At 53.1% G+C, this 18814-nt stretch overlaps 1 protein-coding gene across 1 annotated transcript; it reads left to right on the top strand.

Annotated features, from left to right (window-relative positions):
- Positions 1–4349: 4349 nt before the first annotated feature.
- On the top strand, positions 4350–18291 carry ANHX (anomalous homeobox). Its single transcript, XM_037807598.1, has 10 exons — positions 4350–4705; positions 6956–7086; positions 9540–9663; positions 11272–11437; positions 12013–12133; positions 12893–13066; positions 13165–13457; positions 15708–15855; positions 17764–17848; positions 18112–18291. The coding sequence occupies exons 1-10, from the start codon at positions 4457–4459 to the stop codon at positions 18289–18291; spliced, it is 1671 nt and encodes a 556-aa protein (XP_037663526.1). The 5' UTR covers positions 4350–4456.
- Positions 18292–18814: the final 523 nt, after the last annotated feature.

Raw genomic sequence — 18814 nt, 5'->3', positions numbered from 1 at the left:
TTCAGCCTTCTGTCATTAGGAGCTTAAAAAAACCGTGTTCTGCTAACTGTGGAAGAAAGTACAGGAACTGCCAGTAAGTATTTAAAAAGGAAAAGGAATATGTGGGAACTCACCCTACCAGATGTTGAATGTGTTAAGAATAAACGAAACAGTGAATTCATGTAGTAACATGATGATGAAGACCACCATCACCTCAAATATCTCAAGCCAATGGGACAGATCCAATCATTATCCCCAGTTTTAAGAATCGGAGAGAAGGTGCCAAGAGGGTCAGAAATTGCCCAAGGACACACAGCTATTAAACAATTGAACAGAGTCCACCCCAGATTTAGCCTGGGTTCAGGTGAGGATAGAAAATTTAGAAGTAGGGGTAAGTATGTGTAAGATGTGCTAACAATGGCCTTTCACCTTGGAGAGCATGAATGAGAAGGAGAAAGAGCCGTGTTTACAATGGGCATTGGTTAAATACATGAAGACAATACCTTTTGCTGATATCCCAAGCTCCAATAGATACGAAGGTTATAAAGAATTTGTCCTGTTTTAAAATACTTACAATTTAAACAGTGAAGTGCCGAGGTTAAAAGTGTAGGCTTTAGAGCTTGACAGTCATGGGTTCAAAATCTGAGCTGCTACTTACCGGCAGAGGTCTTTTGGAAAGTGTTTTAAAAGTCACTGGACCTGTTTCCTGATAGTAAAAAAGGAATAGCAAATCCTGTTCAAAGTGTCAAGTAAGGCGCTCTTTGTAAACAGAAACATCTTACCCAAAAGAGTTACTAATTCTTTTGCATGAACTAAGCTGCAAAGTCAGAATTCTTTCTTTCCAGGTAGCCCTTGCCCATCCTTTAGAAGGAAACACAAAGTCTCCAATGCTTCCTGTGGCTAACAACCAGCCTTTGATTTGTTCCCTGAAACTGCAAGTTCGAGAGAAGAGACTGGTATACTCCGGAAGGCTCACCATTCATTTACTCACTAGATGTCTCAAGGCCAGGATTTGAGCAGTTGGGTAATTACCCGACAATTATTTGACCCTGGTCAAGAACCATGAAAGCCCCAGGGACCATCCTCAGGCCTCACTCCCTTTCTGTTGTGCAGCTGTGACCCCAGGTCCAGGGTCACTGCGAGGTCAGGCCTGCAGGGGATCAGGGTAAAAAGTCAAATGCTCTAAGGATCACCCTGCAGCCACCCCCCACCCCCCAGCTCCTTGATCTGGGATTCCCAGGGTGGAAAGACAAGCATCACCAGAAGGGCCTCAGCTCAGACCCCACCCACCCTCTCCTTGGGGTCTGAGTTTGCAATGCTGCTGTCCCCTCCCATCCAGGTCCCGGAAGCCAGAGGTGGGAGCTAGAGCCTTAGAGAGCAGGAGGTGCTTGCCCTACAGGGCTATGGTCAAGGGATTTCAACCCCAGCCTCCTCTGCAGCTAGCATCTCTAGAGCCAGCCTCAGCAACCAGAGTAACTTGGGGCCAAAGGAGAGGGGGTTGTCCAAAGTTCAGTACTTCAACCACCAGCTGCAGGGGTGGGGAATCCGGCACCCCTCACCCCCCTTACAGCCGGCTGGGATGTGGGCACTTCTGCTCCTGGAGGGTGCGGAGGACAGGCCTCCTACTCGCAGAACCCCAGAGGACCCAGGGATGTGCAGGGTGGGGAGGCAGAGAGGGGTTAGTGTCCCAGGGCCCCCGTGGGAACAGCCGGACTTCTTACAGGTAGAAACCCAACTCCACCTGGCTCAGCAAACTGCCAAGTGCATCCCCTATGCCCCGACCCCCACACCCCACAGGAAGCATGGGAAACCGGGGCCGAGGGGCGGGGTAGGCGCTTGAGGGCAGGATTGGAGGGGAGGCCCACATTCTGTAGCGCCCACGACCCCACGCAGCCCCAGCCTTGGCGCCGCCTTGGCGCCTGGGCCTCCCACCGTTGGCGCCTGCAGAGGCTCTCGGACCACATGCTCGACCTCTAGGGGAAGGAAATGGCTGCAGGGAGCAGCCGAACCCAGAAGCCAGGAGTGAGTACATGCGGAGCTGCAGACGTTCACTGACAGGTATTGGGGTGCTGGGCAGGTGGGGGGGTTCCCTCCGCGCAGATGCCTAGCAGGTTTCCTCGACTCTATTCCCTTCCTTAATATGCAGGCCTGGAAAGGCCGGGGACCCAGGTCAAAACCAGGGAGTCCCCAGATGAATCCATTTCGGATCTTACCTTCCGGGCACCAGACCACACTGCCGTGTGCAGAATGGGCCTCCAGCTCTGCCTCCCATTCCCCCTCCAGCCTCTTGCAACAGGCTAGTGGGGAGGGACTCTGCTGAAGGAAGCAGGGGTCCTGAGGAGCTCTCCCCTCATGGAAGTCCCAGGAGCTTTGCTCCTTGGAGGAGGGGGGCTGGTTTTTGGCCCCTTGTCTGTGTCCAGAGCCTCCTACAATTGGTGGGGCACTGAGACCAGCTTGGTCATCCCTGGGCTTCCATTGAGGACCCATAGTCAGGGTCTGGGGACCGTTGGGTCAGTAAAATCCGGGAGGCGGGAGTCTGGAGACCAGAGCAACTCGCCCTGGTTGGGGCGACTTGGCAAGGGAAGGAGGGGCCACTGGGCCTGGCAGGAACCAGCCCAGGAATTCCAAGGGCAATGTGCAGGTGTTACTGTCATAAAACACGGACTTTTGAGATAGACTTAAGCAAAGGATTATGAATACTGAATCCCTAAATAATTTTATTATTCTTAGTTGCTAGGGTATTAGAATAGCTAGATGGAAAGAACTGAAATGGTGGAACTGTAAGCCATAGTATTCTTTGAAATTTGCTATACAGCTACTTGTTGAACTGTAATTTGAAAGATATCACCTTTTTGTATATGTGTTATATTTCACAATAAGGAGATAACTGAAACTGGAATACTAATCCATAACATTCTTTGAAATTTGCCAACTCCTTGTTAACTTGCACTTGGAAAATTATCACTTCTAGGTAAATGTGTTATATTCCACAATAGTTAGGATACCCTGATCTTGAATCAAACAGAGAAACAAGTCTCTTTGTTTTGGTAAGAAGATGAGTTTTATCACAGGTGCACATGTCAGGAACTGGAGGAAAATTTTTCCAAAACCAGTTCAAAGTGAGAAAAGGGGGCTTGAGCTTTTATAGTTCAAGGAGACAAAGAACTGGGAAGGGTTCAGCGAAAAACCTAAAATAAGAAAGCACTTGCTTCATTCTTGTTTGGTCAGCACATGGTGGTCTAGGATGTTATCTCATTCCTGCAAGCAGAGCAAGGGAAGATCTTATTACTATAACAGAAAAGGAACAGAGACTAAGCTTTTGAGAGTAGACCAACAGCAAGCTATTTCAACAAGGGCTTTTAGGCTTAAAATTACTCAAGGCTCCTTGGGTGAAATGACCATAATAAGCATTTTTCTAGTTCCTAAAGACTCTATTATGCATTTTCTAGCTAGGGGATTAGATTATTTTTTCCTATCTGGCTATCATGGGGACAGCCTGGATGGAGAGAAAGACAGAGCAGACCCCCTGGGTCAGCAGGATAGATAGGGTCTGCAGTCTTCCCTTTTTGGATATGTTGGTTCTTCCTGCCTATGGGAATGGAGTTTTGCAGTTTCAATGAAAAATGTTGATTCCCATATCCCACTCCACTTTTAATTTCAGTTCTAGAAGTCCATTCTATGGATATTAGATTTCAGCTGTGAACAGAGGTGTTTCCTTGAGAAGGCAGGCTCCAGGATGCCACCTTTTGTTTTAACTTGTGGAATATAACATATTTACCTGTGTGCTCCAGTCCTCTGTTGACGGAACACATTGCAGGACTGTCTGCGGGCAAGGACTTTTGTGTGGTGTCAGGTGGACCGAGGGTGGCACAGGCAATCACCCTCTCTTCTCTGATGTTGAAATGGGTGTATGTGTACACAGTTAGTTAAATTTGTACAGACTGAGGACAAAAAATTTCAGAAGCCTGGGAGTCCAACTGGCCAGGGATTAGCTCTGGGGAAGCCAAATAGAGGGCTCAGCATTGGGTGGGGGAGGAGGGGGGCAACCCACGACTCTCCGGGTGGAGTAGCCTTCTGGGTGTAGATGAGGACTTGCTTGGGCACAGAGTCCAGCCTGCTGGGGTCACCACCTGTGACCTTTGGACGTTTCCACAACTCTCTGAGTACATTGCCCTCACCTGCCAAGTGGGGAAGCTCTCGGGGCCACGGGCACCTGTGTGGCACTCAGGCAGAGTTCCTGGAGGGCTGTGTTCTTTGGGGGATTGTGAGGAAATTCTTGAGGGCATCTGACACACACCCCCACCCACGACTTGTGTTGGGTGGGCTCCTGTGACTCTGAGACACTGTTTGAAGCCTCTCTGAGGATGCGGAGGGTGCACGCAGTACCATGTGCATTGATTGCATTGATTGGTGACCCAGCTGGTGCGGCCGTGACTGTTCTCTGTGTTGGCAGTGCGGGCCCCTGCTCCAAGACACGATGCATAGCTTCTTGGCGCTGCTGCGGGAGAGCAGGGATACCTGCCCACCACCTGTGGAGCTGGTGGCCTTTGCAGGAAGACTGTGCCGGGACCTGCAGGATGACCTCGCCCAGGCAGAGCCCTTGGTGGAGGCCCTGCTGGAGAGCCAGCTCCGCCTGCAGCTGCTGGACAACAAGGACGTGGTGCTGGTGTGTGCACGTGTGCTGGCACGGCAGGAGCAGCCCCAGGCTGCCCGCCAGCTCCTGGAGGTAGGCCTGGGAGGAGGGGCTCCTAGAGGTCGGCCTGGGGCAGAGATGCTCCTGCAGGTCAGCCCGGGGCAGAGGGTCTCCTGGGGGTCAGCCTGGGGCAGAGGGGCTAGAGGGCAGAAGGAGCAGCTGCATCCTGAGCACAGATGGAAGGCTCCAGAAGGTGTCTGGGAGACATTTCTTGGGCCCAAGGCCCTGTCCTCATTTAACAGCAAACTTCAGCTGTGTTGGTGTGAAGCTATTGATGACCTTTATTTACCAATTTACTTGAAGATTTTTGACATAAATAGCTTGTAGTTGACTAAGAAATCCTGGCTGAGGTGGTGCCGGGGTGGTACAAGTTATATGGTGTTTGCCTTATGACGTTCTTAAGTCTTAAATTCTGAATTACAAAGTACACCTGGCCCAAAGTTTTTCAAATGAGTGATGTGGAGCCTCTTTGCTCCTCTCTTTCACTCCTTGATACAATCCATACAGCATTCATGTTGCATTTACCTTCAAAATGCTCCTCCATTCCCCACAGCTTTTTCTATTCCCAGTCGCCTCCGCAAAGCTAACACAGTGTCTGCATGACCACCCCTCTGCTCGCTTCTGTCCCTCGGATGCATTACTTACCCAGCCGCTGGAGGGATTTCTGCAAGTGCAGAGGAGTCCGTGACCTGGACCTGCTTTGGTGGCTCCCGGGCCCCATGCTCTGGCCCATCTGTGGTCCAGTCTCATCTCCCGATAACCATGCAGGCTGCCCTTCCATCATAGATTTCCGCGCTCTTTCCCCACCTCAGGACCTTCTGTTGTGGCTGGCACCTTCTGACCTTTGAGGTTTCTGTATCAGCATCACTCCTCAGAAACTTTCCCAGTTGGCCCCATCCAGGAAGCTTGCCCTCCTTACCACCTGCATGGCTCCTCCCTTGGGTTATAATTGCTGTCCTGTTTCCCTGGGTTTCGTCTGTCTCCCGTCACTGCAGTGGAGGCCCATGAGGAAGGGGCCACCTTGGTTTTGCCCACCACAGCCTCCACCCTCACTCCACATAACACCTAGGCTATAGGATGTGCTCAATTGTTGCAAATTTGTCAAAGTAAATGAATGAGGTGCACAGACACGTGAAGGCCTGCTCAGAATTGTAACAAAAACATGAAGGCCACCGGAGCATCAAAGTGGCAAACCCCAGGGGAGACGTGTAGTCAGCTCTGAAGGGTGGTCCGGGGTGGCCTCTCTGAGGGGAGCCCCTTGCCCTGTGTCCTCAAGGTAAGATGAGGTCACCACAGTCAAGCCCAGGGACAATTCCCACCTGTTCAGCCAAGTCAGGCAGTTGGGGAGACTCCGTGAAGGGTCTGTGATGGCTCCTGGCAGGCAAAGACATGACGAAGCTACATCCGCAGAGGCCGGGACATCACACACAGTGCCAGGGGTCCCCTGCTGTAAGGAGTTGTGGACCAATGCCTTGGAGGCTTTTCCAGAGCCCCGGAGAGAACGCTGAGCAATTACCAGTGTTTCTGGGAGAAAATCTGGCCTCCTCACCCAAACAATCCCAAAACCCTTCTTCAGTGAGTGTTTGTGGGGTTAAAGGCCGTCGGTGACAGCTGGGAATGCTTGTGTGGTAGGTGACGAAGTTAAGTAAATGCAGGCAGCACACCCAGTCCAGTGCCACGCATGCTTGGTTATCTGGAAAGTCCATTTAACACAAGCAAATCATTCCAGGTCACTGGGGTCGATGCATCGTTGCCCAGCACAGACGAGGTCATGTGTTCCGCTCTGTCGAGTGCACAGATCCCTGAGGCCAGCTTTGCTGGGGGAGGTAGAGGTCTTCCATGGCAGATGTTGCTGACGGTGTGCCCCACCTCTCCTTGTCCATGTGGGTGGATGCCCGTCCTTGGCCTTCTCCATGCCTTGTGCTCCCCCTGGCAGGATGCGGTTGAGAGCTGTGTTCACTTCGAGAGAGGGCTGAGGGGTTCCAAGGACAGTTGCCCTCGGGGGTGACGTGACCATGGCCCATGGTCCAGTAAAGAGATCTGGTCCCCAGAAGGCCATGCCATGCTGCAGTGGGTGGCATGGAGGGCGCCCTGGCTGTCTCAGGCCTTCACCACTTAACCACTCTCGACTTTTATAGACAGTGGAAGTAGAATTCACACCCAGAACCCCTGTCCCAGCCCTAGGCAGGGCTCCTTCCTTGAGGTCAGAAACGTGGGCTCTGGATCCCACTGTGCTCCAGGAGGCCCAGGGCGGCCAGGGCTCAGCCATGCTGTCCTCAACAGGGTTGCCGGGCACCTGCGGGAGGCAGCCAGGAGCTGGTGCAGCTCTGGAATGACATCCACTATGACCTGGAGAGGAAAAGGCTGGGTGTGGCCACGCTGACCCCCTTGCAGAGGTTCCGCTGCCGGAAGAGGTATGTGTGGGTTTGTGTCACCCCATGGGGTCCCACAGGAAGAGCTGTGCCCTGGGCCTGAGATTGTGGTTCCCCACAGGGACCCCCAAGAATTGCTGTGCACTAGGTGTGGGTTTAAGTTACCCCATGGGGCCCCAGAAGAAGAGCCATGCATTGGGTGTGGGTTTGTGCTCACCCCACGCCCTCCTCCCTCAGGAAGAGGTGTGAGCTGGATGTGGGTTTGTGTTACCGATGGGGCTACCCCAGGACACATGCTACAATCACAGAGGTGGGGAAATGGGGCAGGAGAACCAGATGGGGCGGGAACATTCAGGTCCTAACAACAAGCATTCTCTTGGCCAGTTTCTCTCCCGCACCCACCATGTGCCCTCACTAAACCATGCTTCTTACCTGCTTTGTCTGGTAATGTGGATGCAAAGGGACAGCTCCTGAGCAGGGTGGCTGGGGGGCTGAGGACAAGCATCAGTAAGGGAGGGTGTCACTCGGGCTGGCACAGTGGGGAAGGCAGCTGCCCCTGCCCCAGGGAAAGAAAGTGTTCATCACTGGATGCAGGAGAAGCTCCATGTGCAGCTGGAAGGGTGCCTGAGGCAGAATTCACCCTCATGTTTACCATCGGCCCCTGCTCCCCAGCGAGCAGCCCTGCAGAAAAGGAGCCTCTTCACTGCCCCCTCCTCCCTCTCCTCTCCTCGCTGGGGTCTCTGGCTGAGCACAGACAGGGGATTGTAGGGCCAGGTGGGTGGTGCCCAGCCCATATTTTACAAGCCAGCTAATCCCCACAGTTGTGCTCTCCAGTGGCCCTGGGTCTGCCTCCCAGCGCTCTGATCACAGCCTCAGGTCTTCCAAGGTGGGAGAAGGGTGGGGTGGTGGTAGCATTGGGCGAAGTGGAGGCAGAGGGCTGAGAAGAGGGCCTGGCAGGTGGTCAGCACCAAATCCATGATGGGTGGTGTTGTTGTCATCATCATCACCTCATACCCAATGACGAGATGAAACGGAGGCATAGGCTACATCCCCCCAGCGTCACACGTAGGAGAGCTGCACAGCCAGGACTCTGATGCAGACACTGATCTTGGAGCTCTGCATTTAGCTTTGGGCCTTTCCAACCACCAGTGCAGGGCTACAGGGCTGCAGGTCTCTCTCTGAGCTTCAGAGCAGCCCAAGGGAAGAGGGTTCCAGTGTTGCGGTGCCTGGTCAACAAACACTGCTTACTGGAGGAAGGAGAGATGATTCCTTTTAGGAATGCTCCTGCACGGTACCCACCAACACCATGTGGGTCTGTAGTGTTCCTCAGCCTGAGGTCTCCGGGGCTGGGGTCATGTCCCTCCATGTGGGTTCTGGCCACCGGGAAAGTACGCCTCAGCCAGGTGAATGGTCTAGGGGCCAGATGGTGTGCAGGTCGTCTCGGGTTCCCTAGCGTCTTTTGCCTGCCAGGGCTGTTAGAAGGGCTGAGCTGCAGACGAGGCCCTGGCTCCCTGGAGCTGCCTTCCAGACGTGCGGGAAGGGCACTAGACGAGGAAGTAGAGGCTGATGGCTGGTCCCAGAGTGAGAAGTACCATGCAGTGCACATGTTCGGAACAGGGCCGGGGACGTGCAGGGTCTTTGCTGGGAGGGCTGCTCTGGGTGGGTGATCTGCAGAGGGAGCTGCCAGGTAAAGGACAGGGCACAGGATGGTTGGGCATCCTGGAGTGCAGTCGGCACACTCTTCCAGTTAAGGGTAGAGAGAGTGTGACACACAGAGACAGTCTGTGTGTGTGTGTGCAGGTAGGGTGGTTTACAGCTCTTACAAAGTGTAAAATTGTTCTGAGCTCATGGGCCACAGGAAAACAGCCCATGGACTGGGTTCGGCACGCTGACCGGTGTGCCCCCCGCCCTAGACAAATGCCAGTGCTGCTTGCCAAGCTGTTCACAATCCTGGACACAGGGGCAGACTTTGAGAGGGGGAATGGAGCTCTGTTCGGGTGTGTGATATGGGAGACCAGTATTCGACACTGCTGGGTTAGTTAGGAGGGGTGGTCCTGCCCTCAGGGACTGCCACTGCTGGGGACACTAAGAGAGGTTGTCCCACCCAGGAGAGCAGTGACTGAATAATTGACAGCTGATCCCTTAGCCACACGTACAAAAGTCTTCCACTGCCTGTCAAGCTTGTATATGGAGGGAGGACAGGGTCCTGGGGAGGCCCTTGGAACTAGCCGGGCTAAGGAGTGGGCTATATGGGGGTCAGGACCCCTCTTTTGGCCCTAGACTTCTGACCCCTGCCTTGGTTTTGCAGGTGGGCCACTCACTTATGCAACTTCTGAGTTTACAGGGAGGGAGCAGATAGCTCTTCAGATTGAGGACAGAGAAGTGTTAGGAGAGAGGGGGAAGCACAGTGTTGCTTCTTGGAGGGAGCCCTTGAGGAGGGACCAATTTGAGGGGTTCCCGTTCTCTTAACCTTCCTCCTCACTGTCCTTGTCCAGGCATCCACCACCCTCCTCCCTCTGCCCAGAGGGTCTGAAGAGCCGGTACTTTCCCAAAGAGGTTCGCCAGAAGCTGCAGGATTTTGCCTTGAGTGTGTGCAGCAGCCCCAATAAGGACCAGAGGGTGAGAGCAGAGGGCAGGGCTGCCTACCCCAGGCTGTCTTCTCCCTGGGCTGCTCCCCCCAACCAGCTACTCCCCACTAAAATGCTCCCCCAACCAGTGCTCTGCCATAGAATCTCCCCCCCATCAGCTGCTCCTCTTAGCATGCTTCCAACCCAAGAATTCCCCCAGGGTATATCCCTCAAAACCCACACCCCCAGTATGCTCCCCCCAGCATTCTTATCCCCAAATTACATCCCCAGGATGTTCTCCTTAGCCTATACCCCCTCCAAAGGACTCCCCCACTGGATGCTTCCCCCAGGATGCTCTGCTCCCCCAGAGTGCTTCTCCCCCAGGATGCTCATCGCACCAGGTTGCTCATTCCCAATAGGCTGGTGCCTCCCTGGGGGTTCCCTATCCAGAGTCTAAATCCCAGCATGATTTTCCCCAGGCTGCTTCTCTCCCTGGATGCTCTCCCCACAGGTCTCCCCTCTGGGGATGGACTCAGGTCTCCTTAGTGTTCCTCACCAACTGTGCACTGCTGGTCCCAAGTCAAGGACTTGTTTTCTGATGGGCAGCCCTGTCCCTACTGGACAATCTGTACACAGACAGGCTTTGCTTTCTCACATGGAGCTACAACTTAGCCAGTCATGTGGCTTCGATGGATGCACATTGAGCATATTCTGTGTGCAGGCCCTGAGGATGTATGAAGTGTGGGAACAGATACCAAACAAGGGTTCACCCAAGGAGAGAAGCCCACGAGTGGCTGTGAGCCCAGCAGGTGGGGTCCTGTATGTCAGGGGCCCATGGGTGGCCACCATGCAGGGGACAAGAGTAAGCATGGGACAGGGGCAGGAGGGGCAGGCACTGAAGGACAGGACCCTCTGCTGGGAGACCCAGGCTTCAGTGCCTGCTCACCCCACCGCTTTCCGGTTCTCCTCAGAGCTGTGGTCCTCCCATCACAAAGAGAAAAGGCACCAGGTCAGGGGTGGAGCCTTTGGGGGCTTGGCCACACTGGGAGATACTTATGAGTGGACATGCGCCCCACTAGAGGTGGATTGTGCTGGCCGCAGGGGGGAGGCTCTGCTGTCCCGTGACACTAGGGCTTTTAAATTTCATCTGCACCTCTGTCTGTAAACCAACCATCCAAAGCCAGGCAATACTTAGGGCCTGTCACTGTGTCCATGAAGCAAGAGTTGCTCTCAGTGGGCCTGGCAGCACGCCAGCACCCACAACAGGTGGTCGCTGTGAAAGGAGTGTTAGTCAGGGGTTCACGAGTAGCACCCCATAGCCTCTTGGAACTTCAGTCTGCAAAGGGAACATGATGGTGCAGAGATGGGACAACCCCAGGCCTCCTCAGGCAGCCTCTGGGCACCATCCAGGTGTTGCAGCCACCTGGGCAGCAGGAGATGCTTCCACAGACTCCTTACGGGTGTCAGCTGCATGCGGCTGGGCAGGCGTCTCTCGTTCACTGCTGACCCACCTGCACTTTTCCAGAGGGACACTTGGTAGCAAATGCGTGAAAATGAGGGCCTGCAGGTGGCCTTCAAGCTCTTCTGGGTGCTGCCTTGGCTGTCCTTGGAGAGACTAGGGTGGACTCTGACTGACTGAGCTTTGGGTTGTCCTGGGCAGGAGAACCTTGCATTGGAGACGAGCTTGACAGTCGAGCAGGTATGCAACTGGTTTTCCAACTACCGGCGGCGCCAAAAATCCCTTCTGAGCCCACAGCAAGCCCTGCTGGGGCCATCAGGCAACTGCCACATTGAGGCCCAGTTTGGGGACAGGCCTGCACACTCAGGTGAGTGGTTGAGGGCCCAGGTGGGCTGCTGGCTTCCCATACACTTCAAACTTACCAGGTGTCATTCTGGTGAGGCTAGGATAGTGCCTAGTCAAGAGTTCGCTGTCATAGGGGGCAAGGTGGCCATGTGGGAATTTGCCCAGTGGCTAGAGTTCACCATCACAGGGGACGAGGTGACTATGGCTGAGGCTGGCCTCAGATTGGCTCAGAGGCTCATCCGTGGTTGAGCATTGGGCAGGTGGGGCTGTGGAAGCCACTCTGGGTGTAGAAGCCACTGTGTAGTTAGGGCTAGTTGTCGGGGGGAAGGCAGGGCCACCAAGGGGCCAGAGAGAAGGGATCAGTGGATAAATGTGAGGGTGTAAAGCAAATGTCATGGTAATGGGGTGTCCTGGAGTCATAGCTCTGGATTATTGGTTGAGACCAAAGGCAGACAGAGCAATAAGGAGAAGTGGGTGGAAGCTGTGGTGACCACCTCCCCCAGGCAGCGGGTTCTCCTACCTGCTTGGAAGCCCTTGCTAGGCCGGGGCTTGGGAGCATGGCTCAGCTTCCCCTCTGAATCTCTTGTGCTTTTTCAGCAGGACATAAGGGAAATGACCCTCCACCTCCCCCAGAGGCCACCTTAGGACTGTGGGAGCCTCCGTTTCTGGCCCTGGAGTTTCCTGGACATGAGACCCTCTCACAGCCCCTGGATCCCAGGTACTGCCATTTCTTCGGCCAGTAGGACCACCCCACTTGTCCAGACCCTGCTCTCCATGGGGGCTGGAGGGCAGGGCTCAGAGCAGGTGGTCCCTGACATCTGAGAGCAGAGATGCTACTCCCCGGGAGGGAGGGGGCACCAGCAAGGAGCCATATGGCTGCAGTGGGGGTGGCTTCTTTCCGAGAACAGGGGAGGCCGACTTACAAGACCACTGTGCTGTGGTTGTTGTTGTTTATTTATTAATAGTATTTTGTGTTTTAAAATGTCATTGTGTTAGTAACAACCAGCCTTTTCTGAGTCTCTCCTCTGCCCTGGGCTCTGTTTCTAAGCACCACTCCTGCACCTTTTCTCCTCTACTGAGGAGCTCAAAGGTGGGGGAACAATAAGGAAGGTGCTGGCGATCTCACCATGACCCCGTTGTGTGTCTTAACATTCTGACCCCAGCATCTTTTGGCTTCCTGGCTGGTTCACTTCCTGGCCTGGCCCCACCCTGCTGCGGGACCTTGGGGAGGTTTACCTGCTCTCCCTGCGTCTCCGTTTTCCCACCTGGAAATGGGGCTAGTGGTAGGACCTGCCATGTGGAGGCACTGCAGAGAACCAAAGGCTTAGAGCCCAATCTGAGAGACAGTGAACATCCAAAGAATATTAATTTGGTAAATAATTACTATTCCTTGCTGCCTGGTGTTCCTTAAATGCACCATCATTTGTTTACTCCACTTTTATGCTCTTGCTGATCCTTTTCGGTTTTCATTTTGTAGCAGTGCTCAGTTGATGGTCATTGTAAATACAAGTGCTAATGTGTTTCAGGTTCCAGTAATCATACTTGTTAAGGGTCCCAGCCTTAGTCGTCACAGCTCATGTGGCACAGGAGGACGGGAGCACAGCACGACTTGTCACGTGTGGGTCCCACAGCCTTCAGGGGCTGAACCCAAGTGGGAACCCAGAGCCCCACACGTGGCTGGAGCCTCTTTGCAGGCACCAGACTGCGGGAGCCTCTGCCCACCATGGATGGTGCTTCTCTGTCCTGCAGGGCTCGACAAGGCACAGAGATGTTGGCAGAGGGGCTGGGCCACCATGCTGCATCCTTATCGCCCGACTGCCCTGGGCCTGGCCTCTGCCCTCTGGCTGCCGGCAATGACCTTGTGGCGCCCCGACTGGGCCCCTCAGGATCGTGGCTGATGTCCCTCACTGTGGCATCTTCTGAGGAGGTTTACTTCCAGAATGGGCAGCTGCTCCACGGTCAGGACCTGGACTTTATGACGCCCCATCCGAAGGCCACTGCACCTGGGCCCCTCATCACACTGGACGGTCCCAGCCCCACAGGTGGGATGATTGAGCTCTGCTCCAGATGCCGTGACCCCCTTGCATCTTCTCTGAGGGTCACAAGGGTGGGAGGGTCAGAAATTCACCTTCCCCCTGTGTTATTCGAGTAGACACAGTCCCTCTGCCACCGGAACAGAGACTGTTCCCACTGTTATTTCAGATTACTCATAGTTTACTTTGCACAATAAGTTATGCACATGGCTAAAGAGTGAGACAGTATAGAAAAAGTTAAAAGAAAAGGAAGGAGCTGTTGCTCCTCTGATCTCCCCTCCAGTGCCACCTGACCTTACCTGTTCCCTCCTGTTGGACAGAGGTAGAGTGAGCTTCTCAAATCCCCACCTCCCATCCACCATCATCATATGTCAGAAATAGCATCATTATAATTTCTTTCCTAGTTATCATTGTAATGTTGGATTCCTTAAACCACAGCAGAATCTTGTGGTTTCCCACCTCGTGACGAGAGTAGTGGCACTTCTAATTCATCCTATCACCAAAATTCCCCAGGGTTAAATGTTTAATGGTTATATCAATATCTACAGCTATCTATCTGTCTCTTTCTCTCTATATATAGATAGATTAACATATATAATGTGTGTGTGTATATATATATACACATTTATATCATTTCACTTCAAACTTTTGTTTTCCTGGAGTTTCTAATTTCCTTTCTTTTCTCTTATATTATCTACTTTTGTCACCTCCTTAATTTCTTCCAGGGTTTCTAGTTTTCCAGCTGAAGCCCTGGCCACTGGGCACTGTCCTTCCTATTTCCATCTCTAGTGAAGTCTCCCAAGGCTTGGGATGGAGCCTCCTTGCTGAGTGTTCCTTCTCTGGGTTTCCTCCACTGCTTCCTGAAATGCATCTTGTGCTTTCTCTCCTGATTACCTTGTCTTGTTAGAGAATGTCTACAGTGAATTTTGCAAGATAAGGTGCCTGGGAAATAAAGTGCTACATTCTTATGTGACCTCACAGTTGACTGACCATTTGGCAGGAACACAGTTCAGAGCTGAACATTTTTTCCCATCAGCATCTTGAACGTCTTGTATCATTAATGGTCCTGCTCATGGGTCTTGCCCCCTGCCCTGTCCCCCAGTTCTACCTCAGATGCCTGTCGGTCAGGGGCCTTCCTTCTGCTTCCTGAGTCTGCATAACAGGGGACATCTCGCACCTGCTGGTCTCTTCACCCCTGACCTTACACACCGTCACTATTCTGGGCCCATGGCTACTTCTCTTTCTCTTGTAGGGGGAAGATATAACACATTCTTCTACTACATTTGATCCAGAGATGGTCAAATTAGCACTAAAACTGCATTTCTTTTACCTGAGAGGGCTTTTAAAGTTTCCCAGGAAGAGAAAAAAGTGGAAAGCAAAGTTAGAGTCATAGTCCACTGGCCGAGGAGTTTCATTTGATAGAAGCTTCCTATGCAGTTGGCCACCAGGGTTGGACAGTTGCTCTGGGGACATAAATGCCAGACTAAGTGAAGGGAGGGTTTGAAGGCCTGGCCAGGCAGCTGTCATTTTGTGTCTGAGATCAGGGGATGTTCATTCTTGTTTTTTTCTTACAACCTTGTAATCTCAGGGCAGAAATGAACCTAAAAGCTCAGCTTGCTTCTCTCCTGAGTTTCAGTCCAACACAGATGTTTTCAAATCCATGGCAGCTTGTTTTCAGGACTGATACTTTCCAAGATATCTTAAGTAGAGAGAAAGTGGACAGGGCAAGGTAAAGTGGTAACACCTAACACTTAAGTGACAGTGAGGTAAAACCTAAAGTACAAGTGTAAAGGTGAAGGGTAAAATCCATGGTTCAGGTAAAATGAGAAGGTTAAAGGGTGGGGGCCGAGCCACATGAGGAACCAGCCACAGTGGAAACCCTTGATGCCCCAAGTTCCTCATGGGTGATGGGAGGGGTTCAGAATCTGATGTTCTGTCCCTGGGACCAGGTGCTGGCATGAGGTCTGCAGTTTTCCCTAATCAAACCTGTGAAAAGCAAAATTTTAAGTCAGAAATATCCTACTGCTTTAGTGTCTGGAAGCAAAGACCAACAGAGCAGAAAGGTGGTTTGGATTCCTGCCATGACCGTGCCTTTCTCAGAGATGCTGAGGCCCCAGCAGGGCTGAGGCTGGTCCCTTGGCCAGGCACTTGCCCGCGTCCATGCTGCCACTTTCCTCTCTGCTGTGAGGTCCTGCTCATGCCCGCAGGGGGCTGTGCTCCTTCAATAGCCAGTGAGACGTTCATTTTCTTTCCGTGCAGGATTCCCTGACCCACTTCAGAGGAACCCCTGGAGCCCGTATTTGGAGAAGAGTCCGGGCACCAGCAGTGGACAAGCAGACGTGCAGGTCGGGGGCTACCTGGTGACGCAGACCCCACTGCAGCCTCCAGCATTTATCCTCCCCCAAAGGTAATCCCTGCAGAGCCCTGGGCTTCTGATGACTTCAGGCCACAGAGTCAGGGAGTGAGGGCCTGAGAGGAGAGAACCCGAGCCACACTCCAGCAGGTTGGCCTTGTGGACTTCAGCCACGTCTACAAGAAGGAGGAGCAGACAAGGCACCTGCCCTGTGGTCTGTGTCTCTGAGGTATCTCGACAGGCCCAAGCTCAAGGGTCTCCTCTTCCCCTGTGATCACCCTGGGCCCTGAAGAATCCTTCTGGCATATTCTTTGCCCCACACAAAAGGCCATGAGGGTTTCTAAGCAGCAGCAATATCCTAACTTTATATCCAAAGTTACAGTGTTAAAGGCTCAGGAAGGTCTGGTACATTCCAGGTATTTACTACTGAAGGTGTATGAAATGGAGAGAAGGTGACCAAGGCTGCCAGGGCTGGGGGTCATGGCAGGAGACAGGGGAGACAGAGAGGAGAGGAGCACTGATGGTGGGAAAGTGTCAAGGTTGGCTAGCAGGGGTTCCCCCATCTCCCATCTTCCAGTGGATGCCCCGTCCTGTCCTCATATGAGGGGCCAACAGCACCAAGTGCCCTAGGGGCAGGGGTCTCCCCTAGTGGAGCCAAAAGCCCATCTGACTTGGCAGTTCCCAGGGAGGACAGGATGACAGGACATGAGAGAGAGGGAGAGAGCAGCCCCCAAGTCACATGTTCTGCCTGCTAAAGGCCGTGACATGTGGGGTAAACAGCACCATCTGCCTACACTCCCCTTACCCTTGTCACCGAGAGTCTCTCGGGCCCTGTGCCCTGGTGCCCCCAAATGTGTGCTTGGCACCCTCCATGTAGCCATTTCATCCCTGCTTCTCACTCCTCGGACTCCAGAGCTACCTGCCCACCCTCACTCTGACCTGATGACCTTGTTTCCTTCTGCTTAAACACAGCTTCTTTCAGGCATATTTGACACACTGTACACTGCACAGGTTTAGATGCTACGGTTGTTAAGGTTTCATGTGTTGACACCGTTCCACCTGTGCATCTAAGGCTAAGGTAACTAGCACATCCACACCCACAGATTTCCTAACTGCATGTTCTCCGTCTCCTCACCTCCCCCTGCCACATCCCCAGGGATCCCGAGGTGCTTTATGTTACTATGGATCCATTTACATTTTCTAGAATTTCATATGAATAGAATCACACAGCATTACTCTCTCGCTCTCCCTCTGTCTTCTTTGGTCTGGTGTCTTTAACTGGGCATAACTGTTTGGGGATTTGTCTGTGTGGCATATATCCACAGTCCATTCTTCTTTATTGCTGAGGAGGGTTCCGTGGTGCAGATGGACCAGTTTTTTCCTGCACTCCCCCATCCATGGGCATCGGAGTTGGTTCCACTTTGGGCCTTTGCAGATTAAGTGCACAGAGCCCATACATGCAGTATTGTTGGCTTGTTTGCTTTCATTTCTCTTGGGTAAACCCCTAGGAGAGGAATGGTGTGTCCTGTGGTACTTCCAGACTGCTCCTGTTTCCTCCTTCACCTCCCTCCTGTCCACCCCAAGTGGGTCCTAGCAGCCTCTTCTCTCCTGTCATACCCCACAATGCTCCAACCTCGGGTCACCCACATCCTTCCCATTTCTGCCCATAGAACTCCTCCTTGATGAAGCCCACTCTGACACCCCATCTAAAATTGTCCTGTGTGTCCCCCGCATGTCGTGCTGCCCCACACATGCAGAGTGGTGTAACATGCCACTCCTCTAACCTCCTGTCCAGCATGTCATCCTCCCACCAGCACCCCTGAGGACACGGAGCTGTGTCCCTGAAGGATTTCAATAATGTGCATGCTTCCTAATAAGAAGCACTCACTGCTGGCTGTTGTTATCTCGGGTTCCCTGGGCTCTTGGGACAGAGCTTCTCCTGACACCTCATCCCATTTCCAGCCCCCCAGAGCTGGTGCAGGCCTCACACTCCTTTCCCAGCCCAGTGTCCACTGTGGAGCTGAGCCAGCACCTGCAGTCCACCCAGGTGAGGCCTTCCTGTGAGGCTCCTTTGGTTCACTCCTACTGCCTGTGTCCATGGTGGAGACATGGAGGAGGGGCTCCAGCAAAGATGAACTCGGGGGAGGACAGGAACAAGGGACTGGAGGGGAAGTGGGGGTTGCATGCCACGGGAAATCACTCCTGAGTCCAGGGCTCCAGAGGGGGCTGGGATCCATTTGGGGTTAGCAAACTGGCATGGGAGAGTCCAGAACCAGGCCGCAGAATTTGACACTGTGTTTGTTTCTCCAGGTGCAGTGGCCCAACAGTCTGGCCTCCAACGACACTTTCTTGGGAGCACAAATGCTCCTTGAGTTTTCAGGGGGCATCTGGACTGAACCTTCCTCTGCCACTGGGCAGCATCCTAAGGGGCATGTTGGGGGCTGGCCGGCTGTTCAAGATGACGAGTTACAGAGCTTTATCCCAAGTTAAAGAAGGAGGTTCCCTGAGTTCCCTGGGGTGGGTCTCCCGAGTAGCTCCGAGGCTTCTTTAGCCCACTGCCCTGTTTGAATAGTTTAGTTGGCTACTCCTTATTGTGGAGAAAGCATTTGAGAAATGTTCATGAGATCTAGAATCCAAGGAGGTCTGTTTCCGCTCAGGCAGGAATAGATCAGAGCATGTCCAGCTCCTGGGACAAGTTCTGTGCAGTTCAGGCCTTTGTAGAGAGAGGAGGTGTGCTGCTGCTTCCACCTTGCTACCTGTCCCGTGACGCAAGGCACAACTCCCCACCCAGCTACCTTGGGGACTGAACCGTCACCCAGCGTCTGCTGTTTCTGTGTTTGCAAGGCTTCTCCCTGGAGACGCAGGCAGGGATTTTCCCTTCAGATTCATTCATTGTGTTTTCAAAACAAATGTTCTGTTCAATTAAAGTTTCATGTTTTTAACCTCCCCTTGAATCCACTTAACTTTATATCCTGGTGATCTCTCTATGTCACAGTGCAGAGATGAGGACAGG

The sequence above is a fragment of the Choloepus didactylus genome, chromosome 17, assembly GCF_015220235.1.
Source record: "Choloepus didactylus isolate mChoDid1 chromosome 17, mChoDid1.pri, whole genome shotgun sequence".
Taxonomy (NCBI): domain Eukaryota; kingdom Metazoa; phylum Chordata; class Mammalia; order Pilosa; family Megalonychidae; genus Choloepus; species Choloepus didactylus.
Note: the sequence above shows the minus strand (reverse complement) of the source record. Positions and strands in the feature narration are given on the sequence as shown.

Excerpts from the sequence above, each read along its gene's own strand:
- ANHX (XM_037807598.1), top strand. The coding sequence starts at position 4,457 with ATGCATAGCTTCTTGGCGCTGCTGCGGGAGAGCAGGGATACCTGCCCA. Across the intron at positions 12,134-12,892 it reads TCACAGCCCCTGGATCCCAG|CAGTGCTCAGTTGATGGTCA; the intron begins GTACTGCCATTT and ends TTCATTTTGTAG. Across the intron at positions 13,067-13,164 it reads CCTTCAGGGGCTGAACCCAA|GGCTCGACAAGGCACAGAGA; the intron begins GTGGGAACCCAG and ends TCTGTCCTGCAG.